The sequence below is a fragment of the Pantherophis guttatus genome, chromosome 3 (genome assembly GCF_059756535.1).
Source record: "Pantherophis guttatus breed Tessera chromosome 3, ASM5975653v1, whole genome shotgun sequence".
Classification (NCBI taxonomy): Eukaryota; Metazoa; Chordata; class Lepidosauria; order Squamata; family Colubridae; genus Pantherophis; species Pantherophis guttatus.
Window position 1 is genome coordinate 100,420,181 of NC_142065.1, and position 13,551 is coordinate 100,433,731.

General features: G+C 37.7%; 1 protein-coding gene across 3 annotated transcripts in view; it reads right to left on the minus strand.

Annotated features, from left to right (window-relative positions):
- Positions 1–13,551, minus strand: part of HMCN1 (hemicentin 1) — a 226,242-nt gene that overhangs the window by 55,959 nt on the left and 156,732 nt on the right. For all 3 annotated transcript variants that reach the window (XM_034409613.2, XM_034409614.2, XM_034409612.2), the window contains exons 66-71: positions 10,007–10,190; positions 8,534–8,631; positions 6,822–7,097; positions 6,224–6,420; positions 6,046–6,127; positions 1,722–1,858 (exon numbers count right to left, since the gene is read on the minus strand). In XM_034409613.2, the coding sequence (XP_034265504.2) occupies positions 1,722–1,858; positions 6,046–6,127; positions 6,224–6,420; positions 6,822–7,097; positions 8,534–8,631; positions 10,007–10,190 (974 nt within the window). The remainder of the gene's footprint in view (positions 1–1,721; positions 1,859–6,045; positions 6,128–6,223; positions 6,421–6,821; positions 7,098–8,533; positions 8,632–10,006; positions 10,191–13,551) is intronic.

Consider the following 13,551-nt stretch of genomic DNA (forward strand, 5'->3'; position numbering starts at 1 on the left):
CTATTTTATTTATAATAGATAGAAAGCAACAGAGTTTAGGAATGGGAGACAATAGTGGTAAAGTTTATTTGTTGGTTGGTTTGATTAATTTATAATCCATGCTTCTTCTAAGACCTCAATATTACTTTCAAAGCAATCTATTTTATACTTTATACTCAGTATACAAAGTATATACAGTACTGAGTTTCCATAACTAAGAGAGGATTTGAACCTGGGTTCTTCTAGCACCTTAATGGAGGGATAGTAAACCTGAATTCAGTATGCACATTTGAATGTTAGAAACATAGAAACCCGATGGCAGAAAAAGATCTAGTGGTCCATCGAATTTGCCTTTGATTTTGTTTTTTGCTTTCTTTTAAATTAACTAATTGATTAATTTTAATTATCATTTTCTATTTTAGAATAGAATAGAATAACAGAGTTGGAAGGCACCTTGGAGGTCTTCTAGTCCAGCCCCCTGCTTAGGCAGGATACCCTACACCACTTCAGACAAATGGTTATCCAATCTCTTCTTAAAAACTTCCAGTGTTGGAGCATTTACAACTTCTGGAGGCAAGTTAATTCCACTGATTAATTGTTCTAACTGTCAGGAAATTTCTCCTTAGTTCTAAGTTGCTTCTCTCCTTGATTAGTTTCCACCCATTGCTTCTTGTCCTACCCTCAGGTGCTTTGGAGAATAGCTTGACTCCCTCTTCTTTGTGGCAGCCTTTGAGATATTGGAACACTGCCATCATGTCATCCCTAGTCCTTCTATTAATCAAACTAGACATACCCAGTCCCAGCAACTGTTCTTTATATGTTTTAGCCTCCAGTCCAGTGGTAGGTTTCAATTTTTTTTAGTACCGGTTCTGTGGGTGTGGCTTGATGGGCATGGCATGGCTTGGTGGGCATGGCTTGGTGGGCGTGGCAGGGAAAGGATACTGAAAAATCTCCATTCCCACCCAACTCCAGGCGAAGGATACTGTAAAATCCCCATTCCATCCCCAATCAATGGGAAGGTTACTGCAAAATCCCCATTTCCTCCCAATCAGCTGGGACTAGGGACACAGAGAATAGATGGGGGCAGGGCCAGTCAGAATTTTTACTAGTTCTCCGACCTACTCAAAATTTCCGCTACCGGTTCTCCAGAACTGGTCAGAACCTGCTGAAACCCCCTTTTGCTCCAGTCCCCTAATCATCTTTGTTGCTCTTCTCTGCACTCTTTCTAGAGTCTCAACATTTTATTTTATTTTAAAATTGTTGTTGGATTAGTGTTGAATGTTGACAGTACGCCATTGGCAGCCCCACAAATGGATATAATTAGTGTTGAGAACCTATGCATCAATGGCTATCAAGGTGCAAATACCTGTTTAATATGTAATATATGTATGAGTTTCCCACCATGTTCTTTTGCTGTATTATACTATTTTTTTTCCTTGATAGGTGATCATATTTCCCAGAAAAGAATGGATCATCCATTAAATATTAAGCTATTTCATTATGCCTGCAAAGGACACTTTATAAGTTAAACTTATTATGCACATGTGCAATGCTAAAGTATACCTACTAGGGGATTAGATCCAGCCTACAAACATTGAGCTAGATATGTGTACACTCTTATGGAAACAGGTCATATACTGTATGCCTTACAAGCCAAATCTTTCACCATATGTACAATTTGAATACTTACACAAAGTTTGATAAGTAAGATAAATCACAGACAAAAGACTTAGGGAATGTACCTCCAAAATTTCTCCATCTTTGAGCCATGTAAGAACAGGAGGAGGCACTGCGTCTGATTTGCACTCCAGTATAACCTGCTGGTTCTGTAGCACACTAAGATTTTGTAAATTGCTTGTGCCAGCAATATTTGGGGGAACTGCCAAAGAAAAATACAAATAGCATAATAAATGCAAACATTTCACTTACATAGAGGCAAACTGACATAATTTGATAGTTCTGGACATGACCATTTGTCAGTCTGAAAACAAATTACATTTCTTGGGCAGTCATTAAAACATAGATGATTTCTGGGAATGGAAGTCCACACATCTTAGGGAGATAAATTCTCCCAACCAAATTTATTCAAAGCTGTCATTACTTTTTCTACAAAATCAGTCTGATTCTTATTTGGTGCATACTATATGTTGAAGCCAGCACTATGGTGATTACTCCCTTTAGTAAAAATTAATCATCCCTATATCTTTAAATATTTTCTACCATATAATTCTAATTAACTTTAAGTAAGATAGCTACTGCTCTTGAATTACTATTCCCTTTGTCAGAAAACTGTCTTCCAAAATATTTATGCTTAACATTTTCTGATTTATAAATTTCCCGTAACATAGGAAACAGACTGATAAAAAATATTTATACCGGTAATGCTTACTGGTTTTAGTTACTTTTATTGGATTACCTACCCCTAACTTTTAGTGAAATTATTCTACATTATTCACTCATTGCCATTTTATAGTTCTGTTTCTGTCTTGTTTACAGTTCTACATTAAATTAATACAATATTAAACATTTATTTTATAACAATTATGTAATTTCCAAGTGCAAAAAATTCCTTTATTTGTAATTTCCTTTTCTAAAGATACATAGTTAAGCAACAAAGGTTGTTTCTATTAGTCCTTCATACAATACCCTTTAGATATGTTAAGTCTATTCAACTCTTGAAGTATAATAATAGTTTCTCTTCCTTGTGGTTGAAAAAAAATTAGCTTTCAATGAAACTCCCATATAAAATGTATTCAGTTTTTTCATACTTCTTCAATCTTGAAAGCTTGAACGCTTTAGATGAACATTTTCTAATATTGAAAAAAAATACTTTATCTTGAACCTAATTTGTCACTTTTTGCAAAATTCTATCTCTTGCCCAAGCATTTAAAAATCCTATTAATATTTCACTTGTTTTGCATCCAAATTGAATCTAAGAGTAAATATTTTATGTGTACATTCTACATCTTTGTCTGAAAGCTTTAAATCTGGAAGCACATCAATATATATTATATGATATCCAATGCAATCTAATCCTGTAATCCTCAAATAATTTAGTCTATTCTAGTCCAGTTTAATATCTGTAAATCTTAACTTTTTTCTAATATCAAGCTCAATTTCCATAACAGGATCATATGCTGTCCAGCAGTCTGACTAACGACTGAGACTTGAGAAGCCAATTCTTTGTTATTTATTAACTTGTTCACACAGATATTAGACAAATATGAACTGGAAAATTATTGGAAAATTTGGATTTGGAAATCACTTGTCACACACTATTTACTATTAATTGTTAATCTACATTTTGATTTTGCTGCCATTACTGAAATGGATTAGCACAGCAGCTTTCACAAACAGGTAAAGCTCTTCCTGACAGTGTTTTCCAGTCTCAAAAGCTGATTGCTACTCCATTATTTTCCTAATTTTTAAATGTTCAAGGATATATGTTCTATACAGGGGTGAAATGCTTTCGGTTCGGACCGGATCGCCTGATCCAGTAGTGATGGCAGTGGATGGTTCAGAGAACCGGTAGCAAAAATCCCTGCGCCTCCCCCTCATGCCCAGCTGAGCCACGCGATCATCAGAGGCTGTAATTTTTACTTTTAAAAGCATTTTTTCTACAAACTCTTCGGCCAAAAAAATGCTTTTAAAAGTAAAAAAAAAAAAAGCCTCTGATGATCGTGTGGCTCAGCTGGGATCGTCAGAGGTTTTTAAAAGCATTTTTTTCTGCAACCTCTTCGGCCAAAGAGGTTGTAGGAAAAAAATGACTTTAAAAGCCTCTGGTGATCCCAGCTGATTTGCCTGATCGTCAGAGGCTTCTAAAAGCATTTTTTTCTGCAACCTCTTAAGGTTGTAGAAAAAATGCTTTTAAAAGTAAAAAAAAAAAAAGTTGGCCACGGTCACCCAGTCACATTACCCCCCCACCAAGCCACGCCCACAGAACCGGTAGTAACAAATTTTAGATTTCACCCCTGGTTCTATATAATTGTTTCTTCTGTAACTGATTACAAAAAGACACTCTGTGTGATCATGAACTAGGAAACACCATATAACCATCAATTTATATAAAAAACAGGTGTACTTTAATACAAGGAACAGTGTCCTGCTGAATTGAAAATACACACATGCACACACAAATATACAGAAGCATGAGGTTGGATATAAGTTTGTCACTGCACACATTCATTTTCAGTAAGGAATGAAACCATTGGGAAGTTCTCTTTAGTTTCCATGTGTCCCACTTCCACACTATCCAAGATACCCCAATCTTCATGGATAATGTGAAAGGAATGGCAAATAGTTCTGAAATCTCTGAATCAAGTCCAGTTACTCTGATATATGCCTAGTAATATTCAGAACTTCAATGAGGGGTGGAGCTGAGTAAAGGCTGGCCAAATTGACCCACAGAATCTCTGCTCATTCTCAGCCCACATGTCCTCTTGCAAAACCTTGCAAAGGGCCAGCAGCTTTCTAACATGTGCCAAGAGTGCCCCTGGAGAAATGGTCCCTGGGTTTCAATCCATTGGAAGCTGCCGAATAAGCCAAGATCTGAGACAGCATGGACCATCAATACCAGTCCTACTTTTTTTAAACCTAGGGAAAGAAATAATGGCAGAACCTAAGCTGAAGGTATGAGACTTAGATATTCAGGAAGACCCGAATGTTCACCTCTGTCATACAAAAATTGTTCTGTCCTCCTGGATACCCAATTACTTCTATACAATTTTGTATGTTCCACATAGAAGGCTTTTCTCTCTAACATGTATAGATCTCTCCCTACTAGCATGCATAGATATTCTCCCTTCGAGGGTGACATATGATCAATATGCTAATCTCCCATATGAATATAAAATATGCATTTGCTTAAATATAGAGGCTGAATTTGTTTCACACATCCTTTGAAAGTGCCCACTGCACTCATACTGGAGATCAGACTTCATACACTCCCATTTCAGTCTGATATACTCCATTCATGATGAGAAAAATGACAATATTCAGGAGTTTCAAAGGCAGTAGCAACATTTTTAAGAGCCTTAACTTGTAGAAACTGTTTGGTCCCTTCAATGAATGTTAATTTTATAGGGTTCCTGCTTTTATACATGGATGTACTTTTATATATGCCTGTATTATTGTTGTGCTGTAGTTTACATTCTATGGGGCTGTAAATAAATAATCCAAGTCTGTAACATTAGATATTAAGCAGAAAAGGTAATGTCAGCCTACACAGTGAGTGAACTTACAGTTGATGCTGTAGAAGTGAAAGTGGTAAATAGTTGTATTTTCTTGAGCCCAAGAATAGATAGAGGTGGGCAGTATGCTAGAGAAACAGAGAGATTAATCATAGGGAGAAAATAGTGATTTAAGAATATGAATATTGCAATGACAATGAGGACTGCAATACAAAGCATTGTGAAATTTATAGTTGTGAAAGCTTGTCATTAAGAAAAAACAAAAACAAAGCAAAAACCTTTTGATTATGGATTTTGATTTGGTTATAGGGAGTTCTTTGAACTGTAAGAGTAACCAACCAATCAATCGATCTCACATCAATTTAAGACTGATTGCTGCCTAGAGATAATAATCAGCAAGCAGAAACTCATATATATTTTGCTTGTGCAATGTGAATGGAGGAAAGAGGAAGAAATGGAAGGCAGTGGATAAGATGGATAGGTGGGGTCAAAGAGATTATTGAAATGCCTTTGAAAAAGCTACTAGTTTGTTATCAAAGACATGTTGAGGTGGTAAGAATTGAGAATGAGAATGAACCTGATTTGATGGACCTAACTTTGAAAAAAAATGGTGATAAAATTAAGCATAAAAATCTATGTGAAACATTTAATTTTCCATGCCTATTTCACAGTGGGCTATATATGAAACAGCACAATTAAAAATATGTGATAGAACAACTTTCCTCAACTTGGGCACAGATCTACAGAATTTTTAGCAATGGTCATGCTGACTAGGGAATTTTGGGAATTCAAGTTCACACATATGGAGCTTCCTTGGATTAGAAAGCCTGTATAGGAAAATTTGGGAATTCTTCATATTTATCCAAATTAATATTACCATGTACTCTCACTAAATATTCTTTGTCATCATCTCCTGCAGGGCTAGAAGCCAAACATGTATATCTTCCAGTATCTTCTACCTAAAAGACAACCAACATCTCAGTTAGAAATAGAACTGAACTAAGTTAAAACAGTTGAGATGGCTGTAAAAGAATTAAATAGCTATCTTTCAGTACCTGAGCACTGGATATTCTGAAGACCTGTCCTCCCCTTAGGACACGAACAGTGTCTGTTTGAGGCAGTGGGCGTCCATCCTTCATCCACATTAGTTTGGGGATTGGAATCCCATCAGAGATACAGAGGAGTTCAAGAGGATTGTTAATCACTGTAGAAATTTCTTCTGGGTTATCTGATTTATTAATATGAGGAGGTTCTGAAAAAAGATATCCATAATATCATCCTCAAAAAAAAAAAAAAACCCTGACAATTTACAAGAGAGTTACGTGGGGGGGGCGGGGCGGGGGGGGAAATAAAATCCCCATAATATTACCCCTTCAATACACATAAAGCTCTTAGATATTACCCTCCTTTTGTATCCAGCTGAAGGAATTTTAAGCAATCAAAAAATATACTAATTTAGTATATGATAGCCATTCTAAACATTCATTATGGAAGCTTTAGTCACATAGCGAGCTGACCAGCAATAGATTCAAATTAAAGTTTAACAGGCCCAAATTACTAATGTCACACAGTTCCTATTCTTTTTTTAGTAAAACATTATTATAGTTTCTGGTTGATCAGACCACTAATTAGTTGTAAATAGATAATCCTTACCTAGCACTTTCAGAGTAAAGTGTTGGTTGTCTTCCCCAGCTTCATTAGATGCTATACAGGTATATCTACCTGAATCATTAACCTCTGAGTTTAATATATGAAGACCCTTTTTTTGGTTTTCAAAAGTCACACGAAGGTTACTGCTTAAAGTCTGACCATCTTTTAGCCATGATATAGTTGGTGTTGGTATTCCATTAGCCAAACACGTTAAAGATACGGGATTTCCTTTTAGTACAGTTACTTCTGTTTCGCCACCATTGTCTATGCTTGGGGGTACTGGAAGGAAGCAAACCCATGGAGGATATAAAAATTATTTTTAGTTTATGAAACAACAAACTGATTTCCTATTAGAAAATGTATTACTATATTTCAACATTATAACTCTAGGTGGTTAACAATGGTTAAAAACACAATGTAACAACAACTTCACAATAAAATTGTCAGCTGAGATATTAAAAAAAAAACAACCCACCACAACCATCAGTAGAAACATTCCATGGGTTCGGCTATACTTCTTAAACTCCATGTCCAATGAAAGAACTAGGTCTTCAAGGTCTTTCAAAAGGATTGTGCTGGAGAGAATCTAGGAGAAGATGTTCCAAAGAACAGGTGCCAAGACAAAATAGGCTTTCTCCTGGACCCTGCAAGCTGCATATTTTGGACCAATAGCAGGCCTCTCCTATCAGGTCTGAGAGGACACCATCAAGGAGGAGCAGTCCTTCAGAGAATCCAGCCCCATGTCATAAAGGGCTTTATAGCACCTTGAATTGAACCTGGAAGCACATTAGTGACCAATGCAACTAGTAGACCAAAGAGGTAATAAGCTCTGATCAAAGGGGCGCACATAACTCCCCACCCCTTTGCATTTTGAACCAGCTGCAGTTTCCAGATGCTCTTCAAGGGATGTTGTGGTCTGTCAGCGGCCTGTGCAGCTAGTAGCTGATTCCGACAGCGAGGAGGCTGGTGTGGTGCTGCACCAGCAGCCTGTGCAGCTGGTACTCGAGTCAGACAATGAGGAGGCTGGAGAAGATGTGGTGCCAGAGGCGGGAATTCAGCCAGGCCCTTCAGAACCTCCAGAAGCTCCCTTAAGTGAAGCGGAAGAAGAGGAGGAGCCTCTTCCTGATGCACAGGCGCACAGAGCTGCCAAAAGGCAGGAGTGGCTCCTCAGGAGGAGGTCTCCTCGAGAATAAGGCTTGGGGCTAATTGGCCACTCCCTTAGCCTATTTAAGGAGGAATGCCGACTGAAGCAATTTGTAGGGAACAACTTTAATTCACTCTCCTTCACATCTGGTTTCTCTGCAAATTGCTTCTGGGCTTTCTGCCAACCATAGTAAGATTGTGATTACTTTATCTTTGGTTTCTTGTAGGCTGTTAAGAAAGTTTATTAACAGCTTTTGTTTGAAAAAGACTGAGTTATTTTAGTAAATTAAGTTTTGTACAGACTTTGTGTGTGCTGCGTTCTTTGGGGTCCGAAGCTAGGGCAGAACAAGGGAAGCCCCATATAAAGTATATTGCAGTGGTCCACAATCACAATCATGTGACTGTGGGAACGCTGCAATGATCACAAGGTTGAGATCCAGTCATAAATTTCCTTTTTTAACACAATTGTAATTTTGAATAGTCACTATGTGGTCAGTAAGCAAAGACCACCTGTATTTATGAATACACAAGGATGTTACAATTTCACTCTATATTGCTTTAAAAAGGCTTACCATAAACCTGAAGACTGTAATGTTTATTGTCGACACCAGCTCTGTTGGAGGCTATGCATGTATACCTGCCAGCATCAGCTACCTGTGCTTTAACAATTCTGTAAGGAAAACAACCACAAACCATTTTGAAATTTAAAAATTCCTTATTCTGCCTTATACAGAGTACATACCAATTAATCAAATGAAAAAATGCTCTCAAATTAATCTCAGTTCTTGGTGACTACTGCCATTTTATTGGCACTGTTATGGAAATAACTTGTAACTGCCTTCATTTGGGATGCTTTTTGATTTCCTAACTAAGTCAACAGATATAAAATTCCCAAGCACTCCCTCATCCCTATACTAATCAGGAACAACCATCTGAGATCTGCCAAGGTTTGCCATATATAGAAATGTTCTGAGGCATTTATAAAATGGGCATGTGCAAATCTTGAGTTCAGAGTTGAAGTTCAAGATTAGCTGGATCAAGTGACATTCTGAAAGTTGAATTGATTCTCAGATTAAGCTGAATCCTTCAAAATCATTCAGATGTTCCTATTCATGTAATTGAATCTTTGGATCAGCTAATTTTATTGAATCACATCAATGAACTCACCTAGTTTTTGCTGGATTTGTATAGGACTATTAGTAAATAAGGGTGTTTCCCTGAGATTTCAGGAACCCACATTTTGGGCCTAGTAGCCTCTCTGCAGCCTCCTGGGAGAGAAAACAGACCGCAGGGAGGGCGCCCTCCCCCCATGCCCCGTTTTGGACCTAGGAGATCTCTCTGAAGCCTCCTGGAAGCAAAAATGGGCTGCGGGGGGGGGGGGGGAAGCGCCACACACACGCACCCTGTGCCCCATTTTGGGCCTAGGAGGCCCCCCCTGCACTTACCTAGCAGCCAAAATGGGGTGCGTGGGGACTCCTGGAAGGGGCAGGGTGGGAAGAGGCTGAGCCAGCCAGCAATTTAATTACCGGTTCGCCCAAACCGGCTCGAACTGGCTGAATCCCATCACTGCTTAACATCCCCCAGACTCTATTCTCATCTGATTTTCTACATTGTAAAATGCTTTTTCAATTCAGTAAACTCGAAGCTCATATGCTACAAAGCAAAATAGCAGCTCCGACGTAATCTTTATTTCCCAAATGAACCTCCGTACAATACTATACTTTGTTTGGAAGGGATTCTCCTCTGCCCATTCAGAAAGAGGGCAAAGATAACAACAGATAGTAAGGTGAGGGGCCTTGAGACCTTGGTAACTAGCTTTCTGATAAATTGATATAGCATAGTGGGCAGTTTGTAAATGAGCAAGCTTCCTGATGAATATTTTACAAACATGTTCACGATATCTTCCAGATATTCCACAATTTTTCAATTGTGCACACATCCAAAAAAATATAGGGGAGGGGAATCTACTTCTTGAAATTATGAAACCATCGTAATTTACAATGAGCAGTTTTCATTTGGTATAATATAAATGAATGACACCTTACCTGAGTACCTGTCCAGCTGAAAGTAACCTGATGTGGGAAGATGTAGAGAGAGGAAGACCATTCTTCAGCCAATTTATCTGGGCAGGTGGAGTGCCCATAGCTTGACATTCAATGTTAATTGATGTGTCCAATATCACAGTTAGGGCCTCGGATTCCTCTTTATTTTTATTGATAGTGGGTGGCACTAAAATTTATAACCAAATAAAGAAAAAACAAGTTACATATATTTGCATGTATACTTCTCTTTTAAATTGAGTCTCAAAATCAAGGTGGAGAACCTATAGCCCTATAACTGATTTTCAGTTTTGACTACCAATAATCTCAGTCAATATGGCCAGTGAGCATTAGTTCAATGGGAGTACAACCACTGGTCTACTATCTCTATTCAGAATAAGAGCAATTATAAAACATAGTAATCAGAAAAATCACAAAAAATCTGAAAAAGATTAAAAATCATGAAATATGTGAAATATTGTTGAAAACTCTTCACTGCATATCTGAACTGAGTCAAATACGTTATCTATGAGAGTCTCAGACCCATTTCAAGTAGCAACATCATTATTCTATTTGTAGAGGAATTTAGAAAAGGACCTCAAGGAGGAAAGAAATTATTGGTACTGTATATTAAATAATGGAAATTTGGAATTATTCCCAGTGAAGTAGTTCAATTTAGCTGAACCCCAAGGTGGCAGCATTACTCTTTTTCCTATCCAAGACAGATTCCCCATAGTATTCCAACTAAATCATGTTAAGATGTCATGATCAACAGCCTTCTATTTCTCTTAATAGATCATGTGGAATTTCTTTATAAATTGTGTCCATAGCCAGAAAGCATTTCCAGTGTAATCCATCAAAAAGACACAAATGATAACAACTGTCTCTTCATATTTATGAATTGGGTTTTGTCCTTGTAGGGCCACACTTTTTTCTGCTTCTCTTTTTTTAAACAGAATTCGTAGTGAGTCATTTTCTAATGTAACTCCAAGGTATTAAAAAATGAAGTGGTGTAGCAGTGGGCTAGAAGCAGAAATATAATTGGGACCTCTCTGCATTTGGAACAGAGCTAAAGATCATCTAGCACAGTGGTTCCCAACGTAGGGCCCATGCCCCACAGGTGGGCAATTTGATTTTTAATGGGGGCAATTCAAAAATGAGCTATTAACTGAATATTTGAATGCCCACTAATTGTTCTTATATACTTGTGATGAAACAGCTGTGTTTCATATACCTATTGTTGTATTTGTTAAAGTGCATTTCCTAGGGCCTGGTCTGAAAAGGATATACCAGCTGGGGGTAGGATGGAGCAACTACCAGCAATCAGATACGTTCCCACTAAGGCTCATGGGACTGGCAGAGTCTCTCTCTCTCTCTCTTTCCTATGGGCTTTGCTGCTGGGTGGTTGCAGGGAGAGCTGCTCTGTGGGGAGACAGAGTGGATGGCTGCTGGGGGAAGTGAAGGATACAGAACCAGGACCCAGGTTTAAGTAAGAAATTGTTAGATTTACAGTTATTTTTAGTTTGTGTTTTCCCAGGCTGTGTTTTACAAGACTTTTCCTCTCAGAGCAATCTGGGGCTGTTCACCTTTTGAATAGTAAGAATTATATGTCATGTGGGGGGCTGGGCATCAGGATTTTAGAGATGCTTAGGTGGGGCATGGCCAAAATAGGGTTGGGAATCACTGATCTAGCATCAATATATATACTTATTTACAGGTACTTTTATATGTAATGTACATCATAAAAAATGATAAAACACCTGATTCTAAATGCTGTACATATCCCACAATACAGAACATCTGTGATTGGTAGGGGCAACTCAAATTGCTATGTTAATTATATTTCTTGTTCTTTAATAATGTTCTCTGAGAAGCTGTAATCTCATGTGGCTGACTCATATGATTGAATCAGTCATGCGGTAGACATTTGTTAAACTCCTTTTAGCCACTGCAAGGGAGGCTAAGAGAAAATTGCTTCTTTCTCTCTTTCTTTCTTTCTTTCTTTCTTTCTTTCTTTCTTTCTTTCTTTCTTTCTTTCTTTCTCTCTCTCTCTCTCTTTCTTTCTTTCTTTCTTTCTTTCCTTTCTCCCTCCCTCCCTCCCTCTCTCTTGAAAAAATCAACAGTACTTTGAATATAATTGGAACTATCACAAAGTAGAAGGGCTTACCCATTGCTACCTTTTCCTACTTCCTCTTACCCCATTACATAGGTGCTAGGCAGGAAAAGTTAAAAGTTAAAAAGGCAGAGTGAAGTGCAACAAAGTTCTCCTTTTTCTAGGACCTCTGGAAGACTTAACAGGAAGCATTACATTAAGGACACTTAATTCCATGCTAAAACATCCAGACAAAGCTAAATTAAGAGACTACTTAATTTAGAAATCCTGAGACTCTGCTCTAATGCAACCTCTTTAGGGTAAGATCCTTGGATTAGTTGTTTTGATTTTGCATACATTCTAACCAGCCTCCCCATGATCTAGATAAGAGCACCATACCAACAAAACCATAATCAAATCTGGTTAGCTGTCAGAACTACATAGTAGATAATTTTTTTAAAAAAAATAACAGTAGTATACCGATGCCAAACGAAAAGGAAAGGAAAAAAACCTGAATATTTTCAGGGGAAATTTTCATATATACCTTTCCCTGAAAAAAATATTTGCACATATGGTATAAAATCAATTAATTTCAGTGCTCAGGATCTCATGATTTGGGCAGCATACAAATATTAGATAGCTCGGCAACAGTTAAACTGGCTAGATAGACAGATTATTACAGAAAACTGTACACTATTGTGTAGTGTTACCCAAGACTTCATCTTGTATGACAGGAGTACACAAGATCTCAAGGATACATTCAGCCTCACAAAGTTTTATGACTAGTCCAAAAAATTGCCATTGATATGTATGTTTGATGTGACAAAAGAGGGGTTTTAAATACATGGTTGTGGTAGTACTGATTGTACTTTAGATCCAATTTTATATTTATACACCTCTTTTTCCACTTGTGCAGTTCCTATTAATAGCCAAATATAGTTTGCTGTTCAAAATAAAAGTGTTTAACTTTAATATAGGGTAGACTGTGATCTATGTAGCTTCTTTAGGTTGCTGAGCATCAAGTATATGCTCCATTTGACCTATGTTGAAAACAGTATTTATAAATAGTTTACATGGCTTTTTTAACTAAAAGGATTGCCCTTTGAAACAAAGACTTGATGTGAAAAACTGAAAGCTATATACATTTAGTTTAATTTATCACAATGTTTCTGCTTGGATGTTTGAGAATTAATGCCTTTATTGTCAGTTCATTTGTAGATTGGATCAATATATCACTGAAATATCATCTATGCGGCCGCGTGGGTGGTTATGGGCACACCTCATTACGGCCATGTAACACCTCTCCTGCGCGAGCTGCACTGGCTCCCAGTGGTCTTCCGAGTGCAATTCAAGGTGTTGGTTACCACCTTTAAAGCGCTCCATGGCATAGGACCAGGATATCTACGGGACCGCCTTCTGCCACCAACAGCCTCCCACCGACCAGTTCGCTCCCACAGAG